Source organism: Eublepharis macularius, chromosome 5 (genome assembly GCF_028583425.1).
Source record: "Eublepharis macularius isolate TG4126 chromosome 5, MPM_Emac_v1.0, whole genome shotgun sequence".
Classification (NCBI taxonomy): domain Eukaryota; kingdom Metazoa; phylum Chordata; class Lepidosauria; order Squamata; family Eublepharidae; genus Eublepharis; species Eublepharis macularius.
Genome location: NC_072794.1, coordinates 168,223,897 through 168,248,554, shown reverse-complemented (window position 1 = coordinate 168,248,554; position 24,658 = coordinate 168,223,897). Strand labels below are relative to the sequence as shown.

General features: G+C 48.1%; 1 protein-coding gene across 1 annotated transcript in view; it reads left to right on the top strand.

Moving 5' to 3' along the window:
• RTEL1 (regulator of telomere elongation helicase 1) overlaps positions 1-24,658 on the top strand; it is a 144,729-nt gene that overhangs the window by 87,695 nt on the left and 32,376 nt on the right. Inside the window, exons 23-30 of the mRNA XM_054980610.1 lie at positions 602-745; positions 1,280-1,395; positions 2,405-2,528; positions 5,955-6,105; positions 10,697-10,845; positions 13,044-13,139; positions 14,838-15,045; positions 22,999-23,136. Of these exons, the coding sequence (XP_054836585.1) occupies positions 602-745; positions 1,280-1,395; positions 2,405-2,528; positions 5,955-6,105; positions 10,697-10,845; positions 13,044-13,139; positions 14,838-15,045; positions 22,999-23,136 (1,126 nt within the window). The remainder of the gene's footprint in view (positions 1-601; positions 746-1,279; positions 1,396-2,404; positions 2,529-5,954; positions 6,106-10,696; positions 10,846-13,043; positions 13,140-14,837; positions 15,046-22,998; positions 23,137-24,658) is intronic.

The following is a 24,658-nucleotide window of genomic DNA, read 5'->3' as shown; positions in this document are numbered from 1 at the left end:
CCCCCATGCTGTTCCAAGGGGTCTCAAAATTGTGCTGAGGATAGTGGGGAGGGGGTTGTGGTAGAAGGAAAAATGGGCTCCCCCCCCCCCGAGACACACACACACTGGTGGAAGAGTGCTTTGGTGAGCAATAACCAAGGGTAGGATCCAAGCCATCTTCTCAGTAATCCTTCCAGCATCCCATGAAAAAGATCAGTTTAGTTTCTCCCATTTGACAAAGGGGTGTGGAGCGAGAGGGCCTTGCCTAAGGCCTATAACAGCGAAACTTGAACTGGGGACTTCGTGGTTCACAGCTCCCAACAGGTGAAAGAGGCTAGCATAGTCATAAAGCATTAAGGCTGAAAATACCCAAAGGTTTTTGCTGGTGTCTTTGGCTGATTACGTAGAGGCTCACAGTTCAGTTGTTAAGCTTCCCTTGTTGCACTCTCAAATTCTGCCGTATATGTGTTGGCAGCTTTGCTTGGACCCGGCTCTGGTGCGCTGGCATCCGTCTTGGACTTAATCACACTGGGAAATGGCAGAATCCCTGCCACCAGCCTTCCTAGAAACAACTAATCTGTAAAAACTTTTCCTTGACAGTAAAGCCTTGTTTTCTCTTTAGGCCAGTGAAGGTTTGGACTTTGCAGATAAGAATGGACGAGGTGTCATTATCACTGGACTTCCTCTTCCTCCTCGCATGGACCCTAGGGTCATGTTAAAAATGCAGTTCTTGGATGAAATGAAGAGTAAAAAGGCTGCTTGTCAGGTAAGGAATCAGATCCTCATGCTGGTAATTTTGGGCATCTGTTCTTGTCAGGCGGCCTTTCTAAGAATGCCCAGCCAGATTCCTTGAACTGCAGGTAGTATTGAAGATCTCCAAAGCTCTGCTGGGTTATTTATGTTGAGATTCCCAGCTGGTCACTATAGATGCAGTCCAGACTCATTAGAACAAAATAAGATTTTAAGCCATTAAAGATAATAACAACAACAACAACATTTGATTTATCTACCGCCCTTCAGGATAGCTTAATGCCCACTCAGAGCAGTTTACAAAGTATGTCGTGATTATCCCCACAATAATCACCCTGTGAGGTGGGTGGGGCTGAGAGAGCTCCAAAGAGCCGTGCCTGACCCAAGGTCACAAATGGAGGAGTAGGGAATTAAACCCAGCTCTCCGGATTAGAGTCTGGCGCTCATAACCGCTACACCAAAGTGGCTCTCCAGTTGCTTAGTAGAGAGAACAAAGCCTCTCCTTATCGATCTGATCCTTTTGTTTGTTTATTCTCCTCCACATGTCTAGAGCCTATCTGGAAATACTTGGTACAAGCAGCAGGCTTCCCGTGCGGTGAACCAAGCTATTGGTAGAGTCATCCGGCACAGGCAGGACTATGGTGCTATCTTTCTCTGTGATCACAGGTGACTGACCCTTCTTCTTGCTTCATTTCACTTGCCTTCTCCTCAACTCCTCCTCCTTGCACCCTGGACCACTACTGCCACCTTTTTGCCCCAACAATATGGGAGAAGGCCTCAATGTACAATATACACACAATCTGGCCCACTCATATTCCTCCCCTTGCCCCCCCCCAACCCTTCTGTCCTTATCCCTGCTCTGGAGTACAATGAGAGTCAACAGCATGCCAGTCCTGTCCCCTCTTTTCTCACGGTGTCCCATGATGTAGCAAGAAGTGTGTGGGGAAAGCAGAATGCCAACTCTCAGCTGTTCTCTGAAGGAGACATTTCCCTTAGGCAGGCAGTCGAGAATGCTGCCTGTAAGCCCAGAGAATAGCCAAGAGATGCCATTCTGACACACACACCCCAACAGCAACGTGGATCACAATGGAACCAGGCAACAATACAGGACTGTCCTTAGCATCAGTCGAGATCTGTTACAGCCTGTGTGGCTGAGTTGTGTACCCTAAGTACAGGTAAGCAAATTCATTAAGGCAGAAGAACATCCTTTGTAGCAAAATGAATTCTGTTTTTAGGCGAGGTTGTGTTGATGTGCTTGCTTGCAGGACTTGGATTGAGGTCGTATTCTTTCTTTTGTGTTTCCACAAGCAGAACAAAACCTCAGGAGAAAGCATATTCTAAAGAAGTCTTTATTGTGATGAAAATGATGCTGTCTGTTCCATAGCAGCAGGATTTGACTCCAGTGGCACCATAGCAGCAGGATTTGACTCCAGTGAGACCAACAAGATTTTCAGACTAAGCTTTCGAGAGTCAGAGGTCCCTTCTTCAGACACCAGAAGAAGACAACACCAGTCTGAAGAAGGGAGCTCTGACTCACAAAATCTTACACTCTGAAAATCTTGTTGGTCTTTAAGGTGCCACTGGAGTCAAATCCTGCTGTTCTACTGCAGACCAACATGGCCTCCCACCTAAACTGTTTCATAGCACTTTTTGTTTTGCTTTTAATTCCCAACAGGTTCGCAAATATAGATGCAAGAGCCCATTTGCCTTCCTGGGTCCGTCCTTATGTCAAGAGTTATGATAATTTTGGGCATGTGGTCAGAGACGTGTCTCAGTTCTTCCGTGTCGCACAGAAAATTGTAGGTATCCTGAAGTGAGAGGTAAAAACTGCCATGAATGTTCTTTCTATTTGGTCTCAGAAAGCAGGAAAAGGATTATCAAAGTCCTTCTAGGGACATGTGGGTGACTGACCACCCAAATTCTCACTATGCTTTTGGGTTCTGAGATGCTTTAAACATCCCTTTTCTTAAGTATTCCCCTGGATTGCAATTGGTGCAATATGCTCATAATGTCAATAATGTAAGGATCCCAGCGTTTTGTGGCACAGCTCCACAGCCTTCTGCGGCCACCCTCAAGCTTCCCTAAGACCTGGATGATATTCATCACTATCATCTAGAAACAAATATCACATTTGGGGGCGGGGAGGGGGCAATGTGGTGGCTGTTCAATCCCAGGCATTCTTGGGTGAAAGAGTTTATCTTGATCCTTTTCAACCTGGTTTTAGGACCAGTCGGTCATCAGGGGAGAAAGCAGGGAGTGTGACCCTGGAACCCTCTTCTCCCGATGACCCCACCCCTCCCCGAGTCTATTTCAGAAGTGGAGCCATGAGTAATAGGAGTGCTTTATATGTTATGATTATTTGGAGATATTTTTGTATATTTATTAAAGGATATTCGCTCAGGTTAGGTATTTGGATTTTACAGAAAAGATTGTTTTTCGCTTATTTACTTTTGTTGCCTAAAGCTTTTGAACTTTTCTGATTCTTGGATTGGTTTTAGAAATCAAGCCTCGAAAGCACCAGCTTGATTTCCTTCCGTTTTAGGCCAAATTGGGACAGTGTGGAGCGCAGGAATGCTAACAGGGAGGCACAAAGGGCCCTGGAGTGCTCCTGCTCTCCACACTGGCCTGATTTCTGCCCGTTTGAGGCTGAATTGGCTGGTGCAGTGCGCAGCAACACTGCCAGGGCAGCATGATGGGCCCTGGAGTGCTCCTGCACTCTGCATTAGCCCGATTTCTACCTGTTTGAGGCCAAAAGCAGCCCTCTACAGAGTGCAGGAATGCTGCTTGGGTGGTGCATGCCCTCACAAGGCCCTGTTAAGTGCTTGTTGTATTGTTAAATGCAGTGGGCTTTGTTGCTAGTTACAGACTAAAACAGCGGTCCAGTAATACTTTAAGGTCTAACAAAATTTATTCCAACATGAGTTTTAGTGAGTTGGGGATCGCTTGGTTAAATGGACCTCATTTTCATTATTCTGGTCCCCTCAAGGCCACGTTGTGCTCGTTCCACTGTGACCTCCTCCTCTGCAGAGATCCACAAGGTCTCAGATTGGAGAGGGGAGGGGTGTTGCACCACCTGATTCCTTCTCCTGTCCGTACCCTCCACTCTCACATGCTGCCTGAGCAGGAATACTTTGTCCTCGCTAGTCTGCTGCAGAGCCTCCCTAAACAGGCCACCTTTCCCCTCCCCTCCCCTCCCAGGGCTGGCTCCTCCCCTCCACCCTTTCACCCAACCATGAATTGTTCCTTAGCCCTGCCTCAGCTGCCGCCGTAAGGGGTGTTTACCAAAAAGAAAAGAAAAAACGGGAAATCTGGATCCGGGATTTTCAGGGATTCTTCCAAAAATCCAGAAATCTTGAAATCAGGGAAACCCTAAGTTACGAGCTAGCAAAAGAATTGCCCTAAATTGGCCAGACATTTTAGAACAGAAGCAACACGATCAGAGAGGTTTGTTTCTTCTTCGTGGACTTTTTTCCCCGAAGAAGAAAGAAAGCTTGGAATTTTACTGCATTGGGAACTGAAAACTGAGTAAACTCTGCACACATTCACTTAATTCTCTTGCCATTTTGTACTTTGCAAATAGAAATTGCCTCATAAATAAGGTTGCCAACCACCAGGTGTGGCCTGGGGACCTCCCAGAATTACAACAGATCTCCAGAAGACAAGAGATCGGTTATCTTGGAGGAAAATGGCTGCTTTGGATGGTGAACTCTGTGGTATCACATCCCTGCTCCCCTCCCCAAGCCCCGTTCTCTGCAAGCTCTACTCACAAAATGGGAGTTGGCAACCTTATCATAACCTCTATATCTTGACCTGCATGATTGTCCCGTGAGAGAGGCCATAATCATTTTCTATTTTGCTGATGAAAATAAGGCACAGACTGACTTGCTCAAAGCTACTCAAGTTCATTGCTATTTGGGGATTTTCCTTGCTTATATAGGGGGAATTCCCTTGATACAACTTAAGCAAAGTCACTTTGCTGCCGTACTTTTTTCCCGATGTGCAGTAGAATACTGTTGTTATTTATGATAAGATCCAAAGGCCATGCCCAGCCCCCCACGCTCCTGCTTTATAACATTGTGAATGTGCATGTCTTGTTCAGCCCTAACAGCTTGACTGGTCCATTGAGAAGAGAGAGGGGAAGGAAAATTAATACTGGCCTCTTGGAGGAGAAAACAGCATGTTGTTTCACAGCCGGTTATCAGTTTTCAGTTACGGTCTTTGACATGTTTTGATAGAAAATGTTACTTCTGGTATTTAAACTTGTTTAAATTAGTATTTAAAATAATAGTATTTTGTTTAAAGTAAATAGTCTAACGGTATTTTAAACAGCGCCAAAAATAACATTTTCCCGGGCCAACTATAAAAAGCTTGGATTGTTTTGAACTGCTTTATAATATAGGGAACTCTCCAAATCTCTTCCTTGTTTTCCCAGAGCTTGGGAACAAATGGCAAAGAAGCATAGTTGCACATGCCTCAGCTTTTGAATGATCTGAGACTCTTGAAAGGGAAAATGTCATTTAAGATGCATAAAGACAGAGTCGGATCCTGTAGATCTGTTCCAGTCGTTATCACTTTCTTCGGGCTGAAAGACCCTGCTTCTAACGCAAGAGGCCCTTCCACCTGCAGATTTAAGTGGCTATTTCCAAATAAGATTTCTGCTTGCCTGGGTGTTTTTGAGAGAATTCATATCCGTCAAATCATCCTTCTCTTCCCAGTTGTAGTATGTAGTTGAATGCGTTTTCTTGAATTGATTTCCTCTGCAGTCCTCTTTAAAATCTCATTCTTGGATTCCCTTGGCATATGTTCTGTGATAACAATAGGTAGCACATCTGTATTTGGATGTGAAAAACTAAACAGAACCTCCCATGTTCAGAGGTAGCACACTTGAAGTCCGGGTTCGATTGCCATTTTGTCCTGCTGGTGGTTTTTAAGGAGCATTGGTTTGGCTGTGACTGGAAGAAGAATGTGGCTCTTTGACGAGCTTCAGCAAAATAATTCTTAACCTTAGTAAATTTCAATAGCAAATAATCATGATGTGTCTTAGGACAGAGCAAGATTATTGAGACCCTGCAACTTCTGCTATCTATTTATTTACTATTGCCTGTAATTGCCGTTGTATTTAAGTTGCATGGGGTGATTTCCTTGAGTTCTTCACTTTGAGGGTCCACCTTCTGAAGTTGTGCGTTTGGGATTTCTCTGGTGTGATGCTTCCACTCTGTGTGCAGATGCCCCCTCCGCCATCCCGCATTACCTCTTGCACTGTCACGGGAGATGATGAGGACTCTACATCATCCGCGACATCTGAACAGTTCCTTTCTGTGACAAAAGCCAGCAATTTGGATGACCATGTTCCGAGCTTGAAAAGAAAGAGGATAGGTAAGTCAAAACACACAAATAATAGGCATTGGTACCTCCCCCCGCCCCCATGCAACTGTGCCATTTGTGCTGACAACATAATGTCCCAGAGAGATGAATAAAAACTGTTACTAATGATAGAATTGTTAAACACATAGAAGAACAAAGTCTCTGAAGAGATATCAAAATATGTTCTGCAAAGGGAAGTTGTGCCTCACCAACTTTTGGGAGTTCTTTGAGAAGGTTAACAAACATGTGAATAAGGGCGATCCGGTAAATATTATACACGACCCTGTGTTTAATCTCCAAGTGGCCCAGCATGAAGATATTTAAACTCATGAACTGGCGTCACTTGGCTACAAAGCAGATACTTCTGCAACCTTAGGGAACCCCTCAGGGTTGCAGAAAAATCTTAACAGTTAGAAACAAACATTGGGATGTCGGCCCCTACAAACAAACGTCTTTTCTGCACATGTGTGGAAATACCATCAACTCTTATTCTATTGGCGGCAGTGAAGGCCAGAAGACCCGACTGGGCCTGTGTTGTAAGTGGAAGAGCTCAAGAGACGCATGTGGCTTAGGGGGCAGAGGCTGGGATCCACATGGGGGCCCAGCCTTCAGCAGCATCAGCTCCGCAGGGTTCTAGGAGAGGCCCCCTTAGCACAAGCAAGGCTGGGGAGCAGGTTGAGCCATGGTGGCAGCAAGACCACAAATAGGCAGGAGGAGTTCTGCCTCTGCTGCAGAACTGGGCTGGATGCAAGCTCCTGCAAGGTCAAAACTGCGGGGGGAGAGCCACCGTTCCCCCCTCCCCTGTGATTACAGTTGAATATCAAGAAGATAGAAGCAATGACTACTGAGGAATTATACAACTTTAAGTTGACAATGAAGACATTGGAATTGTTAAAGATTTTCTGTTCCTCGGCCCACTCACTCTTAAGGATAAGAATGTGTCTCTGGGGACGAAGATCAAGATAATCCATTGTGGGCTCACTCACCAACCAAACTGGAGAGTGCAACCAAGAAATCAGGAGACAGACAGTGCAATCCTAAACAGAGTTACTCCAGTCTAAGCCCATTGACTTCCATGGGCTTAGAGCGGAGTAATTCTTAGGATTGCATTACAAGATGGAAGCGCAGCCATGAAGAAATTAGAAAAGATCCTTAAGGATAAGAATGTGTCACTGGGGACTGAGACCAAGATAATCCACTGTATGGTATTCTTCATTACTGTGTATGGATGAGAAGAAAACAGACAGGAAGAATATTGATTCATTTGAAATGTGGTGCTGGAAAAGAGTTTTACGGATACTAAGAAGGGCCAAAAAGACATATAAGTGGGTTCTGCCTTCTTGATGTTTAGTTGTTAGCCTGTTTGGGGGCTTTTATTCATAGGGTTGCCATAAGTCAGAAGAGATTTGACATATAAGCACGAACACAGATTTTAGTTCAGGGAAGCAAATTTTAAGGGATTTACATTCAGGTTGAAGGCAGCAGGCCCTAGAGAATGGCGTGTAATGTCCTGGATCCTCCCTGGACCCCTTTTTAAACATCAGTGTAACATTTGCTATTTCACAGTCTTCTGATACAGAGGGCAATTTTAGTGGCAAATTACAAGATGCCTTGAACCACTTGGAAAGTGGGGGTATAAATGTCTTAATAAATAAAATAAATCAATTAATAAATATACCAGTTTGTTGATCAACACTTTAGTAGATTTCACATTTGACCTCCTTAAGAACCCTCAATTGTATGCTACCCAGTCCTGGAGGCATATTCATTTTCAATTTGCCTGGTAATTGTAACACTCCATCTACAGTCACCTCCAGTGATGTAGTTCTTCAGACACCTTCCCCAAAGCGGTGGCTCTGATGTGGGTACACGCCCCACTTTTTCCAAAGTGAAAAAAATTCATTCCATTTCTTTGCCATCTCTCAATCTTCCTTGTGTGTAGTAGTTTGGTGTAATTGTTAAGAGAGGCAGGACTCTAATCTGGAGAGCCAGGTTTTATTCCCCACTCCTCCGCTTGACACCAGTTGGGTGACCTTGGGTCAGTCACAGCTCTTTCAGAGTTCTCTCAGCCCACCCACCTCACAGGGTGATTGTTGTGGGGATAATATTATTATTATGTTGTTAAACTATCCTTTTAATTCCTTTGTTATTCAAAAGCCCAACTGCCTCCTTCAGCATTCCTGCTTCTGATATATTTGAAGGAATGCTTTTTTTTTCTTTTAATGCTTTTAGCAACCCACATTTCCAGTTCTTTTTTTTTGCTTGCTGTATTGTCAACTTAACATTTGTTTTGCCAGAACCTGTGCTCCACTCTGTTCACTTCATTTAGGAAAACTTTCCCAGTTTTGAATGCAGCCTTTTAACCTTTTATGGTTTCCTTGACTTGGGCGGTTAACTACACAGGCATTCATTTAGAGCTGGTGGTACCTTTCTGAACTTGAAGTATGCTTTCTATCTGGATTTCAGTTAGTGTGGTTTTAAATCGTTTCCAGTAAGAAGCTAGATTAAAACCAGCACATGAATGTAAATCACTGCAAGGTGGCTTTTAATGGAAACTGGGACAATCGGTGCCTTTACAGTAAGCACCAAAATGCAGCCAAATGTGCCTAGGGTAGCAGACGTCCCGGCTAGGAAGACAGACCGCAAAGACTCTCTTAGCCAGTTCACTCACTTAGACAGAATTCTGTACATAATCTCCTCCAAGTGCTTAATCTGCCTCCTCTCTTAAAATTTCCCAGAAAAGTGACTTTGTCAGTTCCTCAAGCATATTGTTCAACATTTGTCACAGCAGCGAAGCCTTCTGTATCCTATGGATAGAAATGCAGTGTCTTTCCAACGAGCTGAGGCGTGTCTTTTTGTTTTTCAAAGTTAAATGGGGAGGGCTACATTTAATTACTATACCTCAAACCTTTAGATCAAGATGGGTAGCCGTGTTAGTTTGTCTGTAGCAGTAGAAAAGAGCAAGAGTCCAGTAGCACCTATAAGACTAACCAAGTTTGTGGTAGGGGAGGAGCTTTCATGAGTCACAGCTCATACCCTGCCACAAATTTAGTTAGTCTTATAGGTTTGCCTTTAGAACGTGTTAGAGTAAGAAATCGCCTGTTGCCTGAGCACACCCACGTTCCGCCTCTCTGCTGATCTTAGTGGTGCTTCTCGATTGGAAGCCCAGAGCAGCATTCCCCAGCATGAGACCCACGAACACCACAAGACCCACACTACTTCCACTGGCGCCCACCGACCCTTTCAGGAAGTGCGTAGGGTTGGGGTAGGTATTGCGTTCAGTTTTTTTCCTGCTGCTGCAGCCATATTGTAGCGGGACTTACCACCCCCATTCAAAATGCCACAGGCGTCCACAGATTCAAAAATGTTGAGGACCCCCTTGCCTTAGATCAGTGACTCATGCAGAGGCACAACAGTGAGCAGCCTTCTATGAGGGCAGGGAATTTGCCACCGCTTTGTTGGGAATGATTGAATGATCCAGTAGCAGCCAGTGGGCAGAGCACGACTGCTCACCTCCCAGGGGAGGCTGCTTAACAGGAAATAAGGGCCAGAGTAAATCATGCATAATTTCAACAGGCAGGATGATCTTGCAGTGATGTTCCAGCTTTGCGGGGCCATTAATTACTGTTTATAGTCTCGCGTTGCACTAGAAATCCTCTTGCAGGCCCACCAAAATCACTCCAGCAAGCACACCTTTGGGCAGTTGTTGCTATAAATATTTCTTCCTCCCTCCTCAACATGCCCTTCTTACCTTTGTGGGGAGAAAAAGGTAAGTTTGTGATGCCAGTTTTATATTAACTCCATTCTAGCAATTTTGCAAGAATTTTGTTTTGCACGGGACTGTTCACATCAGATTTTTTACCTTTTGGCCCCACAGTTCAAGGATGCTGGGAAAGTGGTAAAGATTCCAAAAGGATCTATGAAAATGATGCACACTCCAAAAAACAAATCACATGACCAAAAAGAGGGGAGAAGCAGAAGAAGCTACTTAGCAGCTTTAAGATATTCATAATAAAGATATTTTGAAAAAGCCAAAACAAAAGCAATGAGGTGAAACTACAGGATAGTAGATTTTGCTTAAATATTAGGGAAAAAATTTAACATGAAAGTCCTAATGAACAATATTTTGCAACGTGTATTTTGGCTGTTAGACAATAGAGGTTCCTTATCAATGCTTTTAAATTTTTATTTCATTTTACCATGCCTTTCTGTCCATTGGAGAGCCAAAGCAGCTTACGCTGTTCTCCCCTCCTCTATTTTTATCCTCACAACACCCCTGCGAGGGAGGTTAGGCTGAGAGTTTGTGACAGGCCCAAGGTCATCCAGCAAGCTTCCATGGAAGAGCACGGATTCAAAGCTGGGTCTCCCAGATCCTAGTCTGATACTCTTAACTGCTACACAATTCTGTCTCAGTGCTTTTACAGAGATGGTGCTGTCCCCCAGGGCTAAGTTTTTATTAACTCCGGCATCCTCTGGGTGTATTTTGATCAGCCTTACCTGGAGGTGATCCTCCTTCTGGGAACTTGTATCAGTCCTGAGCAGAGAGAACCAAGTATGGACGTTCAGGTTCTAAGTGACTTCCTGGCTGTATGTCTTGTATCAGATAATGGAACGGCCCATCTGTGTATCGAGTATGATCAGGGTCCAACTTCCTCCAGAAAGCAGCCTGGTAGCCTCTTGGATGCATTGGAGCACAGTGAACAGAGCTGCAGAGAGGCAGCGGAGGAAGATGACTGGCCAGGAGAAGAAAAGGTATGAATCCACAGATTGATCGGAAGTGCTGACAGTCCCTCCTCTCTCCTCCAAAATCCCACCATACAGCAATGTATTGCTACTAGGCAGTGCTCTTAGGCTTAAGGGATGTAGCTCAAGGGTGGTTTCATATGATACAGCCACGAACGTTTGTGTAACCATGGCTATTTCTCGCTGATTTGTAAGCCGGGCTTTGGCTTCCTGAGGCATGTTCTAGGCGATCGTAGAATCATAGGATTGCAGAGGATCTCCAGGCTCATCTAGTTGAACCCCCAGCACAATGCAGGAAATTCACAACTACTTCCCCCCCACACACACGCCCAGTGACTCCTGCTCCATGCCCAGAAGATGGCATGGAGCAGATCCATCCCAGAAGATGGATCTCTGCTGGCTGATTCCCTAGTTTAGGGACTGAGTTTGAACCTAACACTCCGATTCAGAAATGTCCATCAATCAAAAATGCGTGATGAGGGTGATGGTGTTACTGAACTCAACAGAAACCGAAAAATGTTCTGGATGAGCAGTGGGCATATTGTATGCATTGCCTCCTTAAATGAGATTATCATCAATATGTCTAATTCCTAAGATGGCCCCATGTGTGGATACTTAAATCTATGGATTGGGGCCATCAAGAGGAAAGGGAGATTTCCCCCCCCCCAAGTTAACCCCCTCCACACACCATGAGTTTACAGAAAAATATGAAGGGTTTTTTAAAAAAATGATGGGGGGGAATGTTACCCCCCCCCCATAATAGAGGAATATGTTACATACATGAGTGGAGGCAAAGAAAGAGGGGAGCGGGATTCTGCATACCCTGAGGCAGACCTACCCACAGAGACCACTGCCTCTCCTCTGGATGCTGGCAGGTACGGAGGAGGAGCAAAAGCCACAGCCACCACCACCACCCCCCATCAAAGGGGCAGCAGTGCAGGAGGGGAAAAGCAGGAGCTGCTGCCACTCCCCCCCGCCCTTACTTCAGTGAGTGGGAATATGGATGGGGGAAAGCAGGAGCCCCCACTGCCAATCCACCTCCGAGGTGGTGGCATGGTGATCAAGGGGCGAAGGGGGAACAGGGACTGCCACCACCCCCTCACCACCTGGCTGCAGAGAGGAGGACAGGCAGGTGAGGGAGGAATAGGAACTGCCAACACTGCTCCTCCCACCTCCCACCTGCTTTTTAAATTTATTTCACAATATTTATTTTTGCTTTTCTGCACTCATAAGGACTACCCAGGCAGAGGCCTAGCAGTGCAGGTAGTCAGGGAAGGAAGGAGCCACCCTGGGGAGCCAGTGAGTGCACGGATGAGCTGGGTGGGCAAGTGGAGGAGGGAAGATGGGACTCCCCACCCCCACCCCGCCCCGCCCATGAGTCTTGAGGGTCCCCAATTTATAGACCCCATATTGTGTTACTCCACATAAGCCTGATGTGTACCCTGGACAAACTGGATCAGGGTATAAAGGAACAAATAAGCTGGGGATGGAGGAAATGCTACAAATTTCCTTTACAGCTTTTGCACTCCTTTCTCAATCATTTATTTCAGTTTATGGTTTGTCTTGTATAATCCTCCAGAGCTTGTTATGTACAAAGTCAATTTGGTGTTTGATAAAAGTTAGCTAATTTTTCTGGACTGAAAAACTCTAGCAGGGCTGCTATATCCTCTCAATACTTGCAGATGGAACACACCAGTTTTTATGAGAGCACGACAGAAAACCACCTTTTTAATAAAGAGCCTTCTCAAAAAGATTGTCCAGCTGTTTCAGACTGCAAAAGATTTCATGTTTGAGGAGTATTTTACCTGGCTCTGTTTACAATGCCAAAATCTGTCTCTGTTTTTTCCTCTTCTAATGGTAAATGATGTTTTTTTTCCATCCTACCTTTGCCATTTAATGTGCTAATCATATTTAAATCAAGTCAACCGAGAGGAAGTAGGTCAACCTCAAAACCATTTGACTTCAAATGGTCCCTTTGTAGTTAGGAAATTCCCAGACATTACAGGACAAAATCCTCCCTTTCTTTCGCTGTTTGTTCTTCAGAAAGCCTGTCTCTTTCAGAAGCTCAAATATTGTATTGCCTATGACAAACCTAATGAAGATCAAAGCAGTTCTTTACTGTTGTTATATCAGGATGGGGGGGCAGGGGGGGACAACAGACTTACAAAGGGAGGGAGGAAGTTGTATTAACATTGTTATCTTTTCAGGCAAAACGCATATCTACTCTCTCCCTTCAGTATGAGAAGAAACTCATAGATGGACAGAAGGGAAGCAAGAAGAAAATCAAGATAGTCAGTAATCTGGTACGTAATGCCAGAGCCTGATGGGAATTCACGCATGGCCTTTGCAGCTTTTTCGTTTGTTTTAAAATATTTGTATCTCACCTTTTCACTAACTAGGCCTGGAAGTGACTACGGCAAAACTTTAAAAGTCCAATTGCACTAAGTAATAGTATCAGAAAGCTAATCAACCATTAAATACCAGGGTGAATAAAATTAGTGTTAATCTAGCTTCTAAAGAGTAGCTAAGATGGAACCACACCAATATGTCGGAGAAGAGCATTTCTTTAGTGCAGTAGCGCTAAGGGGGGCACCCTCTCCCTGACAGCCCGTTGTATAGCTTCTAATGGAGAGAACCACCCAGGTTTAAGGCTGGAGTAGGAAATCCTTCGCTTAGCTGCACATGACCGAGCCATTGATTGCGTCGACTCACACGGTGTCATTTTCCTTGAGTCTCAGTGAGAAAGGCAGACAATAAGTAATGTAAATAAATAAAAAAATTATTCTGATCCGAAGAGTTTGAAGGCGTTACAAGTTAAAACAGAGTTTTGGAATGTACTTGAAAATCCACAAAATACGTTCAGAATATAACATGCCAGTAAATACCCTGGTTGCTGGGGATGCTTAATTTTTTTGAATAGACTTCATACACAGCTCCACAAACCGCCTCCCCATTGGTAATTCTCCGTGGTTTCCAGCTTATAATATACAATAGGGATGGAGAAGAGGAAGACTTGAAAGATATTCAGGTGTTCTGTCATGGAGCTTGCCACGATATAAAGAACATAGATGTCCTATCAGAAGGTGTGGCTAAGAATCAAAACACAAATGCGTGTACTTGGGGGAAATCCCTAGTGTAAAGGTTAAGTCCTGAAATGTCTCATCTTCCTCTGAGACTTGCTTGGGCAGTCGTGACACAGCACCTTTTGTTTGCTGTCTGCAGAAACAGAGGCGAGGGGCAATACTTCAGTGATGAATCTCTTTAAGCGAAAAACAGAAGATAGTTTTCCTCTTGGCTGAAGTTTCGTGGCTTTCCTCTAATTCCATCCTTCACCCCGTATTTTCCCACTTGACACTTTGAGGGTGGCCAGATGGTACAATCATAGCAAGCAGGGATGCGTATGGTAGGAGCAGAAATAATTCTCAGGTCACTTCCGTAGAGGAGACTCGAGGAATATCCTTCACCCACACTATAGCAGGGTGGTCTGTTAGGCCAGTGTACCAGAACTTGAGCTCCTCGCCCTGTTCTGCGGAGAGAGCTCCATATACCTTTAATCAGAACCCACCTGCTGGGAACAGAGGGGATAAGGAAGATGCTCCAGCCCTTACATTCTGTCCGGGTTGATTGCCCTACTTGGGTCCTAATGAGAAGCTGTTCACGTGATACTACCTGAGTCTTCTAAGGATGACAGGATTTTAGGATTTGTTTACTAAACCTGGAAATCTTGAAAGTGGCGGTTTGGCCATTCCCTCACTTCCCATCTAGACTACTGCAGGGGAAGCTCACTGTTCCAGTTGTTGGAAGGGATGGCATTGGGCAGAAAGACCCCCAACCCCAAAAGACACGTATTCCCTCTCCCCGCGATTGCTTTGGAGGCCGTGAGAGGCCTCGGCTCTCTTTCCCCGAGCTGATCATCAACTGCAGGAAATTCAGTCCAGAGCCTGCACGCCAAGAGTGGTGCGTCACTGACTTTGTACTCTTCCTTTCTCAAATTGTGGCAGGCCAGTAACGTGGCAGAGCCCCTAGAGCCCAAGAAATCCAGGTCCGCAGCCTTCATCACGGCCGTGAAGCGGTCCCTCAGCCAGCTGAATTTCGACAGGTTTTCACAGACTCTCCAGCACTACACGAAAACGGATGACTTCGATGCCACGTTATCCCAGATGAGTGCCCTTTTTGCCGAAGACCCAGAAAAGCACGTCCTGTTGCGAGGTAGAACTGCGGCCACAGTGGGGATGTTCTGTGGGCATTCGGCTGCTGTTATTGTGGGGGGGGGGGACCTACTGCCTTCCCCTTTTCTGTGCAGTCAGAAAACTTTACCCTGAGGTGGTTGTATTTGCGTCAGCTTATAAAAACAGATTTCAAATCGCCGAGCAGGCTTGGAACAAGCTGGCTGCTAGTCATTTTCTTCAAATTATGGGGGGGGGGAAACCCAAACTGGATTGGAGATCCTGTAATGTTTCCGGCATCGGGGGGAATGCAGCTCTGAATGGCACTCGCTTGATCTGTTTTGAATTAGGATTCAAGGAACGTGGCAGTTCAGGCTTAATCATGGTGGATGGGAGGAGGGGGGCTTCAGTTAACCTTTAGAAATTTACTTAATAAACCAATCTTTAAATAAAATAAAATAAAATTGATCGGTCCTAAAAGCATAATTATTTGGCAACAATATAAACTTAAAATATCCAGGCAATCGTTAAAATTGTAGCTTCAGTTTATGTAATACAAACTTGTGCGGAGCTTCTTGATTGCGGGAAGGCGGGTGGTAGTTCCAAGACTGCAGGTTGAGCATCTGTTTATTTTCAATTTGGGGGGGAGGGGATGTGTAAAAGAGCGCATTTGCTTATTGCATCCTATGTGCCTCTGATCTCCTGCGTTGCTGCATGACTCTCAGGACTGCCTGCCTAGCTTTTTCCTCCCGAGAGTCATGCCAATTACTTGCCCTTTTCTCAGGATGTTCTCTGACCCGGCAACCAGCTACGAGTTTGCTACTTCTTTTTCACCTTGGCCTCAGGCTCTCAGTTCCCACACACTTCCTGTTGCATAGGTGTCAGTTCACCAGTGGTATCGTGGTACGCTTGGTCTTTCCCACTCAACTGCCGCTCTGCTAGGAGAGAGGGCAGCTTTCAGGTGGGAAATGCTATAACTGCTTGAGAATAACATCCTTGTGGAAATGTCTGTGGGCAAAAGTGAAGAGAGTCAAAGGTTCTGGAGTTGCAGTAGGGAAACTGACCCCCAATCAAATCCCTGTTCAGCCACGATCTGCAGTTTTCTCCCTCATCACATCCCTCCATCTGTTGATGGGAGTCCTAAGTTTACCTACCTTGCAGGTTTGTTTTCAGGAAGTAGACGAATGATCGTCGTCGTCCTTCTGTGCGGACACACATTGGGACTGCGCAGGCGCAGGCCAGCCGCGGAGAAGATTCTTTTAGCTTCTAGAAATGTGACGGGGACGTTCGGGCCCACCGCGCATGCGCGTCGGTGTTCCCGCCAATTTTGAAGTACAAGTACCCGAACGTCCCCGGCATTCCCTCAGTTCCTTTTTCGCCGCCGTTCGAAAAGGTTCTTTAGCTGTCGCTCGTGTCTTCGGACTGTTCGTCGCTTGTGAGTTATCGCTTCATTTTCTGGGACACGCCTCCACCATGTCCCATTCCTCTCTATTTAAAAAATGCCAGCAATGTGGCACTAAAATGACCCACTCAGACGGTCATGACCTGTGCCTTATCTGTTTGGGCGAGGGGCACGTCGTGGAGCGCTGTAAGTTCTGCATGGCCTTCACCCCGAAGGCGCGGAACGACCGCAAGGCCAGGCTCCGAGCCTTCCTTTGGGACGCCAACCTTCTGCCGCCCAAACCGTCTGGATCGTCCGGGAGCAAGCCCAGCTCTGTCGCTCCCTCGCCGGCTCCGCGTAAGTCGCCGGAACCGCTCCCCTCGGATCCGACGGGGCCGCCCGTTCCGGAGGGCTCGACTGCCTCCGGTTCCGTGAGTGTTCCGTCCAGTCGGAAGGCGAAGAAACGCGCTTCGTCGAAGCCTTCTTCCAAGCCTTTGGCCACTGCGGCTTCTTCGGAGCCCCCGCCAAAAAAGGCAAAGGCCAAGTCGAAAGCCAAGAGCCGTGCTTTATCGCCGGCCCCGACTTCGTTGGCTGGTTCGCCTCCCAGATCGGCCCCTCCTGCTGAGGACGTCAGGAGTCTCCTGCACACCCCTTCGCCTCCTCGTACGCCTCCTCCGGTGGTTCCGGACGACTATGAATCGTTCCCTTGTTTTTCGGAACCGTTCCAGGAGTTTGAACGCTCCCTGCCATCTGCTCCGGTCCCGTCGGAGGCCTCCGTTCCGGCGCAGCCAGTCTTGTCGGTTCCGGCGCCGTTTCACCGATCCGTTCCAGTGCCTGCTGCTCTACCTCCTTGGCAGCCTGTCCCGGGCTTTGGGAACGTGGCCTCCTGGCAAGATTTCGTGGCTTGGATCCAGCAGTCCGCCCCCTTCCTGCCTGGCCCATCGGCGCCCTTGACCTCGGTTCCGGCGCCGTCGACTCTGCCACTTGCTCCGCCTGCTGCTCGGCCGCATCGCCATCTTTCGGCTCCCGAGCCTTGTACCTCGGTTCCGACGGAGCGCCCTTCGGTTCCGACGCAAACCCCGGCGGTTTTCTCCGACTCCGAGGATGAAGAGGGCCTGGCGTCTCCATCAGAGTACTCCTCGGACGCGGCTTCCGACCCTTCCCCTGATGATGCTGTGGGGGAGCTCCGTTCGTCGTCTCCTAATGACGACTACAGAGTGTTCGCGGAGCAGCTAGTCCGGATGGCCGCGGCACTGGAGCTGGATGTCGCCTCTTCCACCTCAAAGCCCAAGAGCAAGCTGCTGGAGCCGTTGTACTCTGGCTCTCCTGCCTCGGTGGCGTTCCCCCCTGTCGAGGATCTCGTCGACAATGCCCTCGCGCTCTGGCAGACCCCTGCTTCCGTTCCGCCTACGGCCAAGAAGGTCGAGAAATATTATCGGCTCAAGCAGGAGGATTGCCCTTACCTCTTCACCCATCCGAAACCCTCTTCCATCGTGGCCGAGGAGGGTCAAGCTCGGTTCCGACGCGGTTCCTCTTCGGCTCCGTCGGATCGGGAGGGCAGAAAGCTAGATGGCATTGGTCGGAAGGTGTATTCTTCGGCTTCCCTGGGGTTCCGTATCGCCAATTTCCAAGTGATAATGGGCTCCTACAATCTCTTCTTGTGGAAGCGACTATCCTCCTACCTCTCTGACCTTCCCGACGATCGCCGTGCCTTGGTCAAGGCTCTCCAGGCTGAGGCTTTCCGGTTGTCAAAGCAACAGATGACAGCTGGCAAGGACGCCGCCGACTCTGCTGCACGTGCGATGGCATCCTCCGTGCTCTTGCGTCGGCACGCCTGGCTTCGATCTACGGCCCTGCCCCCCGAGAAGAAGGCCAAGGTCGAGGATTTCCCGTTTGAGGGTCCCCAGCTCTTCTCAGAGAAAACGGATGAGTCCCTTTCCCTCATGAAGAAGAACCAGCAGACGGCCAAGTCCCTCGGGGTTGCGCCTTCGGTTCCGCAGACGGGTCCGAGATATCGGTACGGCAGGTTCCGGTCCTATCAGTCACCCTACCAGCAGTTCCAACAGCGCCAAGGAAGGTTCTCCTCCGGTCAATCCTATGGCCACCGTTCCTACTCTGGCCAGCAGCGCCACTCTTCGAGACGCTCCGGCCGGTCCAAGGGACGACAGCAGCCTCCCTCGCCCAAGCCCTCGACTTCGGCGCAAAAGCCCACGGTCTTTTGACTAGACCAGGACGCTTCCCAGTTGGCCTGCAAGGACACTGTTAATATCTTGTTCTTGGACAGGCTACGGCCTTTCTTGCCCCATTGGCGACTCATTACTACTGATAACTGGGTCCTCTCTATTGTGGCCCGTGGTTATAAATTATCGTTTACCACTGCACCCCCTCTTTCGCACCCCCCTCGTTGTGCTTCTTGTTGTAATGTTGTGTTACAAAATAATGTTTTGGAGTTAGTTAACAAGGGTGCTGTCCGGGTGGTCGATGTCTCTGCTTCCCCTTGGGGATTTTATTCAAGATACTTTCTTGTGGATAAGAAAGATGGGGGGTCTCGTCCCATTTTGGACCTTCGGGCCCTTAATACCTACTTGAAGGTGGAGAAGTTTAGGATGCTTACCCTGTCGCGGGTGTTGGAACTCTTGGAGTCAGGCGTCTGGATGGCCATTTTGGATCTCAAAGACGCCTACTTCCACATTTCCATCTTTGAGGGCCACAGAAAATATCTCCGTTTTACCTGTGGAGGCGCTGTCTATGAGTACACAGCCTTGCCCTTTGGCCTGGCCTCGGCGCCCAGGGTGTTCACTAAATGTATGGCCACCGTGGTGGCACATTTACGGTCTAGTGGCTGTTTTGTCTATCCATATTTGGATGATTGGCTCCTGGTGGGTCCCTCCTCTGATTCCCTCCGGGCCTCTATCGCCCTCACCTTGTCCGTGCTAGACGGCCTGGGGCTAGTGGTCAATTTGGGGAAGTCTGTGTTGTCCCCAGGTACGAGCATTAGGTTCATCGGGGTCCACTTTGACTCTCTGCTGGGCCGGGCTTATCTACCCCCGGACCGCTTGAGCAGGCTGTCCTGCCTGGCCCGCCACTTCGTGCATAACCGGTTCCAAACTGCCCTCCTGATTCAAACCTTGTTGGGCCTCATGGCCTCCTCCACAGGGGTGGTGTGTTTTGCACGCCTGCACATGCGGCCTCTGCAAAACTGGTTTGTTCGGGTTTTCAACCCTCTCGCTATGAGTCAACACCGTGGGTTTTCCATCCCGAGGGTGATACAGCGGTCCTTGGTGTGGTGGACTGTCCCTGAGAATTTGTCCAAGGGTTGTCCTTTTGGTCCCTTCCTGCCGGAGGTCACCGTCTTTACGGACGCTTCCAATCTAGGCTGGGGAGGGCGTTGTGGGCGCCTGTCTGCTCAGGGTGTTTGGTCCTCCCTTGAGGTAAACATGCACATTAACCTCTTAGAGCTTAGAGCGATCCGTTACTCCCTTGCTTCTTTTGCAGATGTCATTCGGAACAAGCGGGTGCAGGTCCTATCGGACAATACCACGGCCTGTTACTATCTCAACAAGCAGGGAGGAACGGTCTCGCTCAAGCTCTGCAAGGAGGCAACTACACTCTGGACTTGGGCCATTGCCAACAGCGTCCTGCCCAGGGCCATTCATTTTGCGGGGGAGAGCAACACAGCAGCAGACACGCTGAGCAGGGTGTTTTTGCCCCAGCACGAGTGGTCCCTCAACACGGTTTATCTCCGCAAGGTTTTCCGCACATGGGGCACGCCTTTGGTCGACCTCTTTGCCACAGCCCACAACAGACAAGCCCCGCTGTTTTGCTCCCGGGCCGGGATTGGCCATCGTTCACTGGGGGATGCCTTCCAGATACCCTGGTCTCCCGGGCTCTTTTATGCCTTCCCGCCCTTCCCGCTCCTTCACAAGGTCCTCTCCAGGATCAGGGCCTTCCGAACCCATTGTATCCTGATTGCCCCTCGGTGGCCTCGCCAGGATTGGTTCCCCCTTTTACTTTCCCTGTCACAGGGGCGGTGTCTCCCGCTGCCACACGCCCCAGACCTGCTACTCAGGGACGGAGTGTGGCATCACGATGTGGCAGTGCTAAATCTGACTGCCTGGCTCCTCTGCGCCCCAGACTAGGCCTCTCTACTAGGGTGCTTAATGTGATTCTGAATGCCCGAAAACCGTCTACCAGGTTGTCCTACCAGAGGAAGTGGTCACGTTTCTCTAGGTGGTTAGCCCCCAAAGGGGTTTCCCCTTTCACTTGCCCGCTGCCTGTCATTCTGGACTACCTCCTGGACCTGTGCTCCCAAGGCCTGGCGTTCTCCAGTGTTAAGGTGCACATGGCTGCTATCTCTGCCTTCCATGAGCAGATTGATGGGAGGACTGTGTTTGCGCATTGGCTGTCCAAACAGTTCCTGAAGGGCCTACTAAAGTCCTTTCCTCCTAGGGCCCATCCTATTCCTCAGTGGAGCCTGACCCTGGTGCTCTCCCGTCTGATGCTCTCCCCTTTTGAGCCCCTGTCTACCTGTCCCTTGCCTCTGCTCACGCAGAAGGTGGCCTTTTTGGTTGCAGTCACTTCCTCCAGGCGGGTTGGGGAGTTGTCTGCTCTAAGGTGTGACCCCCCCTTCCTGCAGTTCTTCCCCAGTACGGTCATGCTCCACACTAGTATGCAGTTCCTGCCCAAGGTGGTTTCCAAATTTCACCTGCGTCAAAAGGTGGTCCTTCCTTCCTTTTTTCCTACACCCTCTTCCCCAGAGGAACGTACTCTACACACATTGGATGTGAAACGTGCTTTATTGTTTTATTTACATCGCACCAAGTGTTTCAGGAAGTCTCCTGCCCTGTTCTTGTGTTACTCTGGCCCTCGCAAGGGCTCGCCAGCTTCTGCCCAGTCCATCTCTCGCTGGATTGTGTCTGCAATTAAACTTTGTTATCAGCAAGCTGGAGTCCGGTGCCCGTTGTTGATTACTGCTCATTCTACTCGAGCACAAGCTGCCTCTGCTGCCTTCCTGCGAGGAGTGCCACTCCAGGACGTCTGCCAAGCTGCAACGTGGTCTACCGCTGACACTTTCATTAAACATTATTCTGTAGACGTGAATGCACGCCGTGAATCCGCTGTTGGCACGGCTGTTCTGCATTCTTTGTTCACATAGACACTCACACCCGCCCCCATTGGTGAGATGCTAGCTATTCTCCCAATGTGGGGCTGCACAGAAGGACGACGACGATAAACAGGGTTTCTCACCTGTAACTGTTGATCGTCGAGTCTCTTCTGTGCGGACACACATTCCCTCCCGCCTGCCCCGCTGTGAGTGCTTGGTTTACTCCATTGTTTCTCCGGCGGCTCAGGTGAACTGAGGGAATGCCGGGGACGTTCGGGTACTTGTACTTCAAAATTGGCGGGAACACCGACGCGCATGCGCGGTGGGCCCGAACGTCCCCGTCACATTTCTAGAAGCTAAAAGAATCTTCTCCGCGGCTGGCCTGCGCCTGCGCAGTCCCAATGTGTGTCCGCACAGAAGAGACTCGACGATCAACAGTTACAGGTGAGAAACCCTGTTTTTCTACCTGTGCAAGCTCTGCTTGACTTAGGAATAATAGGAATTCTGTTATGCTTTAAAGCCTCTGTGTAGTCTTCTTGGGGCAGGGACCAAACTGAAAAGCAGCACGTCTGCTTTGCATGTGCAAAGCCACCAGAGAGAATCTCTGCTGTCTTCAGTTAAATGATCTCTGGCAGCCGGACATGGGAAGACTCTAACCTGACACCCTAGAGATCCCTTGTCCGTCCATAACGGCCTCGGCGCACCAGTGGCTTCTTTCGTTGTCCTTCTAAGTTGTGATGGGATTAGTCAGAAGAACGCAGGAGGGTTCTGTCTATAGCTCTCCCTTTCAACTGCCTTGAAGATTCTGGTTCCAGTATAATACAAACATAGATTAAATAAATACGGCTATAACTATGAGGCCTAAACAGGATATAAACAACTGCTAATGCTCCATGATGTTATGTTTCTTGAGTATCCATTCCTGTGGGAGGCAAGGGAGGCTGTGGCTGTCATGCCTGGTTGAGGGCTTCCTGGAAGCATTTGGTTGGCTGTGGCTGGGAAGAGGGTGTGGGACAAGAGAGAATTACTTTGATCTGATCCAGCAGGGTGCTGCTTGTGAAGGTTGTGGTTTCCTAACAGTTGCGTGGATTGTCAATGGAGTTAAGAAACTTTAACCTCGAGGCAACTAACCTTCTTTGAGTGTGGACTACATCCTATTATTATGCCTCACAGCCCTCTGAAATTACCAAATGAAGCTGGCAAATATCTAAGAATCCAGTGGTGCTTTAACAGAGCATTCTGGCAGAGCTGCTGTAGCATGGAGGTTGAACTAGCACTCTGTCATTTCAAATCCCACTGCTGCCATGAGCTCAACAAGTGGCCATGGGTAAGCCACTCCTCTCAGCCCCAGCTCCCCAACTGTATTGGGTTAATAATAACACTGACTTTATTCAGTGCTCTGAGTGGGGATCTAATCTGTCCAGAAGGGCAGTATCTAAGTACAGTTGTTGTTGTGTGATTGTATAAATGTTCACTGTGGGCTTAACCTTGTTCCTTCTTTTGAACACAAGGGTTTTACCAGTTTGTCCGACCGCATCACAAAAAGCAGTTTGATGAAGCTTGCCGTAAGCAGACCGGAGTGGGCTGTGGCTACAAACCTGAGCACAGCCTCCGACGAGAGGAGAGGTTGCTTCTAGCCAAGAACGCGGGTGAGGATGGTCTTCCTTTGAGGGGCTGGCAGCTGAGTGGAGGGGAGAGCTGTTATCTGTTGGTTCAGGTAAAGGGAGCAAGGGCTGTCACAGCTTCTCCTAAAGCGGTGGGATTTCTTGCTACGCCTTCCAGTTGCAATTTTTTTTAGGTACCTCCCACTCTGCATTTTTCCATCCAGCACAGTGAGGGAGTAAAGGACATCTGTTGCCCGTCTGGTGGACCAAAAAAGAAGGCGGAAGCGAAGGCTCCTCATGTTTTCCTGACCTGCAAATGTACATGGCCTTCATTTTCTAGTGCTTCAGGAACTTCCGTGTCCCTTATGCAAGCAGACAAGCACACCAGGGCAGGGGGCGGGGTGGTCAGAAGGATTTGAATTAGGGCCTCCAAGAAGAAGAAATGGCAGGAGAAAGCAGCCAAAGGAACACGGCTTCCTGACAGAGCAAGCCGATCCCAGCTCCCGCCCCTGGATCCTGCATGGAGTGGAGTTTTCTTCTCTCTCTCACGCACACACACCCCCGGCCAGTCAGGAGAACAGATGGTTATTGCTTCCTACACGGGCTTGTAGTGCAGAGACATCCTTCCACTGGCAGCCTCTGTTTCAAACTGCCTGTGGCAGCACTGCAAGCATCACCTGAAGATGAGCCGATTCTTGCAGATTCTTTACTTCCTTAGTCGATAACACCTGTGAGTACTGTAGGACCTGAGAGGCCCATAAGATTTCCAGGGTATAGTCTTTCAAGAGTTAAGCTCCCTTTGTCAGATACATCAAAATCTTCCAACTTGTATCTGGTGAAGGGAGCTTGACTCTCAAAAGCTTATACCCTCGTTTTCAAGAGTCAAGTAATGTTTTGCAAGATAAAAAAGTCAGATATAGGATTGATTGATTCTATTTCTAGCCCACCCTCCCCGCGTACGGGCTCAGGGCGGGTTATAATAAAATCTCAATGAGCATTAAAACATATAAATTACCTTTAATACCAAAGAACACCACAAATACATACAAAAACAGATGGCGGGCCCCCTCCAATTTCCTCAATCATGATATAAACAAAGCAGAACAAAGGGGTGGGGTGGACGCACAGTTTATAATAAACTGGTGACTGCGCTTATAGGGAGGCAGATGGTTACGTTGCCCCCTGGCGGGAAACCAGTAGGAAGGCTCCTAAACGATCAACCTGAAAGGGCACAGTTAAGGAACGGGATGTTCCATTTGGAAACATATATGCAAAATAACTGCAATCAAAATTCTTTTTATGCAGAATTTCAAGCTATTAACTTGTCTTTTGTTGTTGTTCATTCATAGCCTGCCTTTCTCACTGAAGTCTAAGGTGGATTATGTACTGCAAGTTAATACAATATAGTCAATAGCTAGGACATTGACAGCAAAAATACAATGTGATCAACAGTTGGGAGTCTGGGACATTCATGGAAAACAGATACAATAGGGTGTGGTAGCCAGACATTTGAAAACTCGCATAAAGCTGAACACATAGATGAAATCTTGCTGAATTAAAGCGTAAG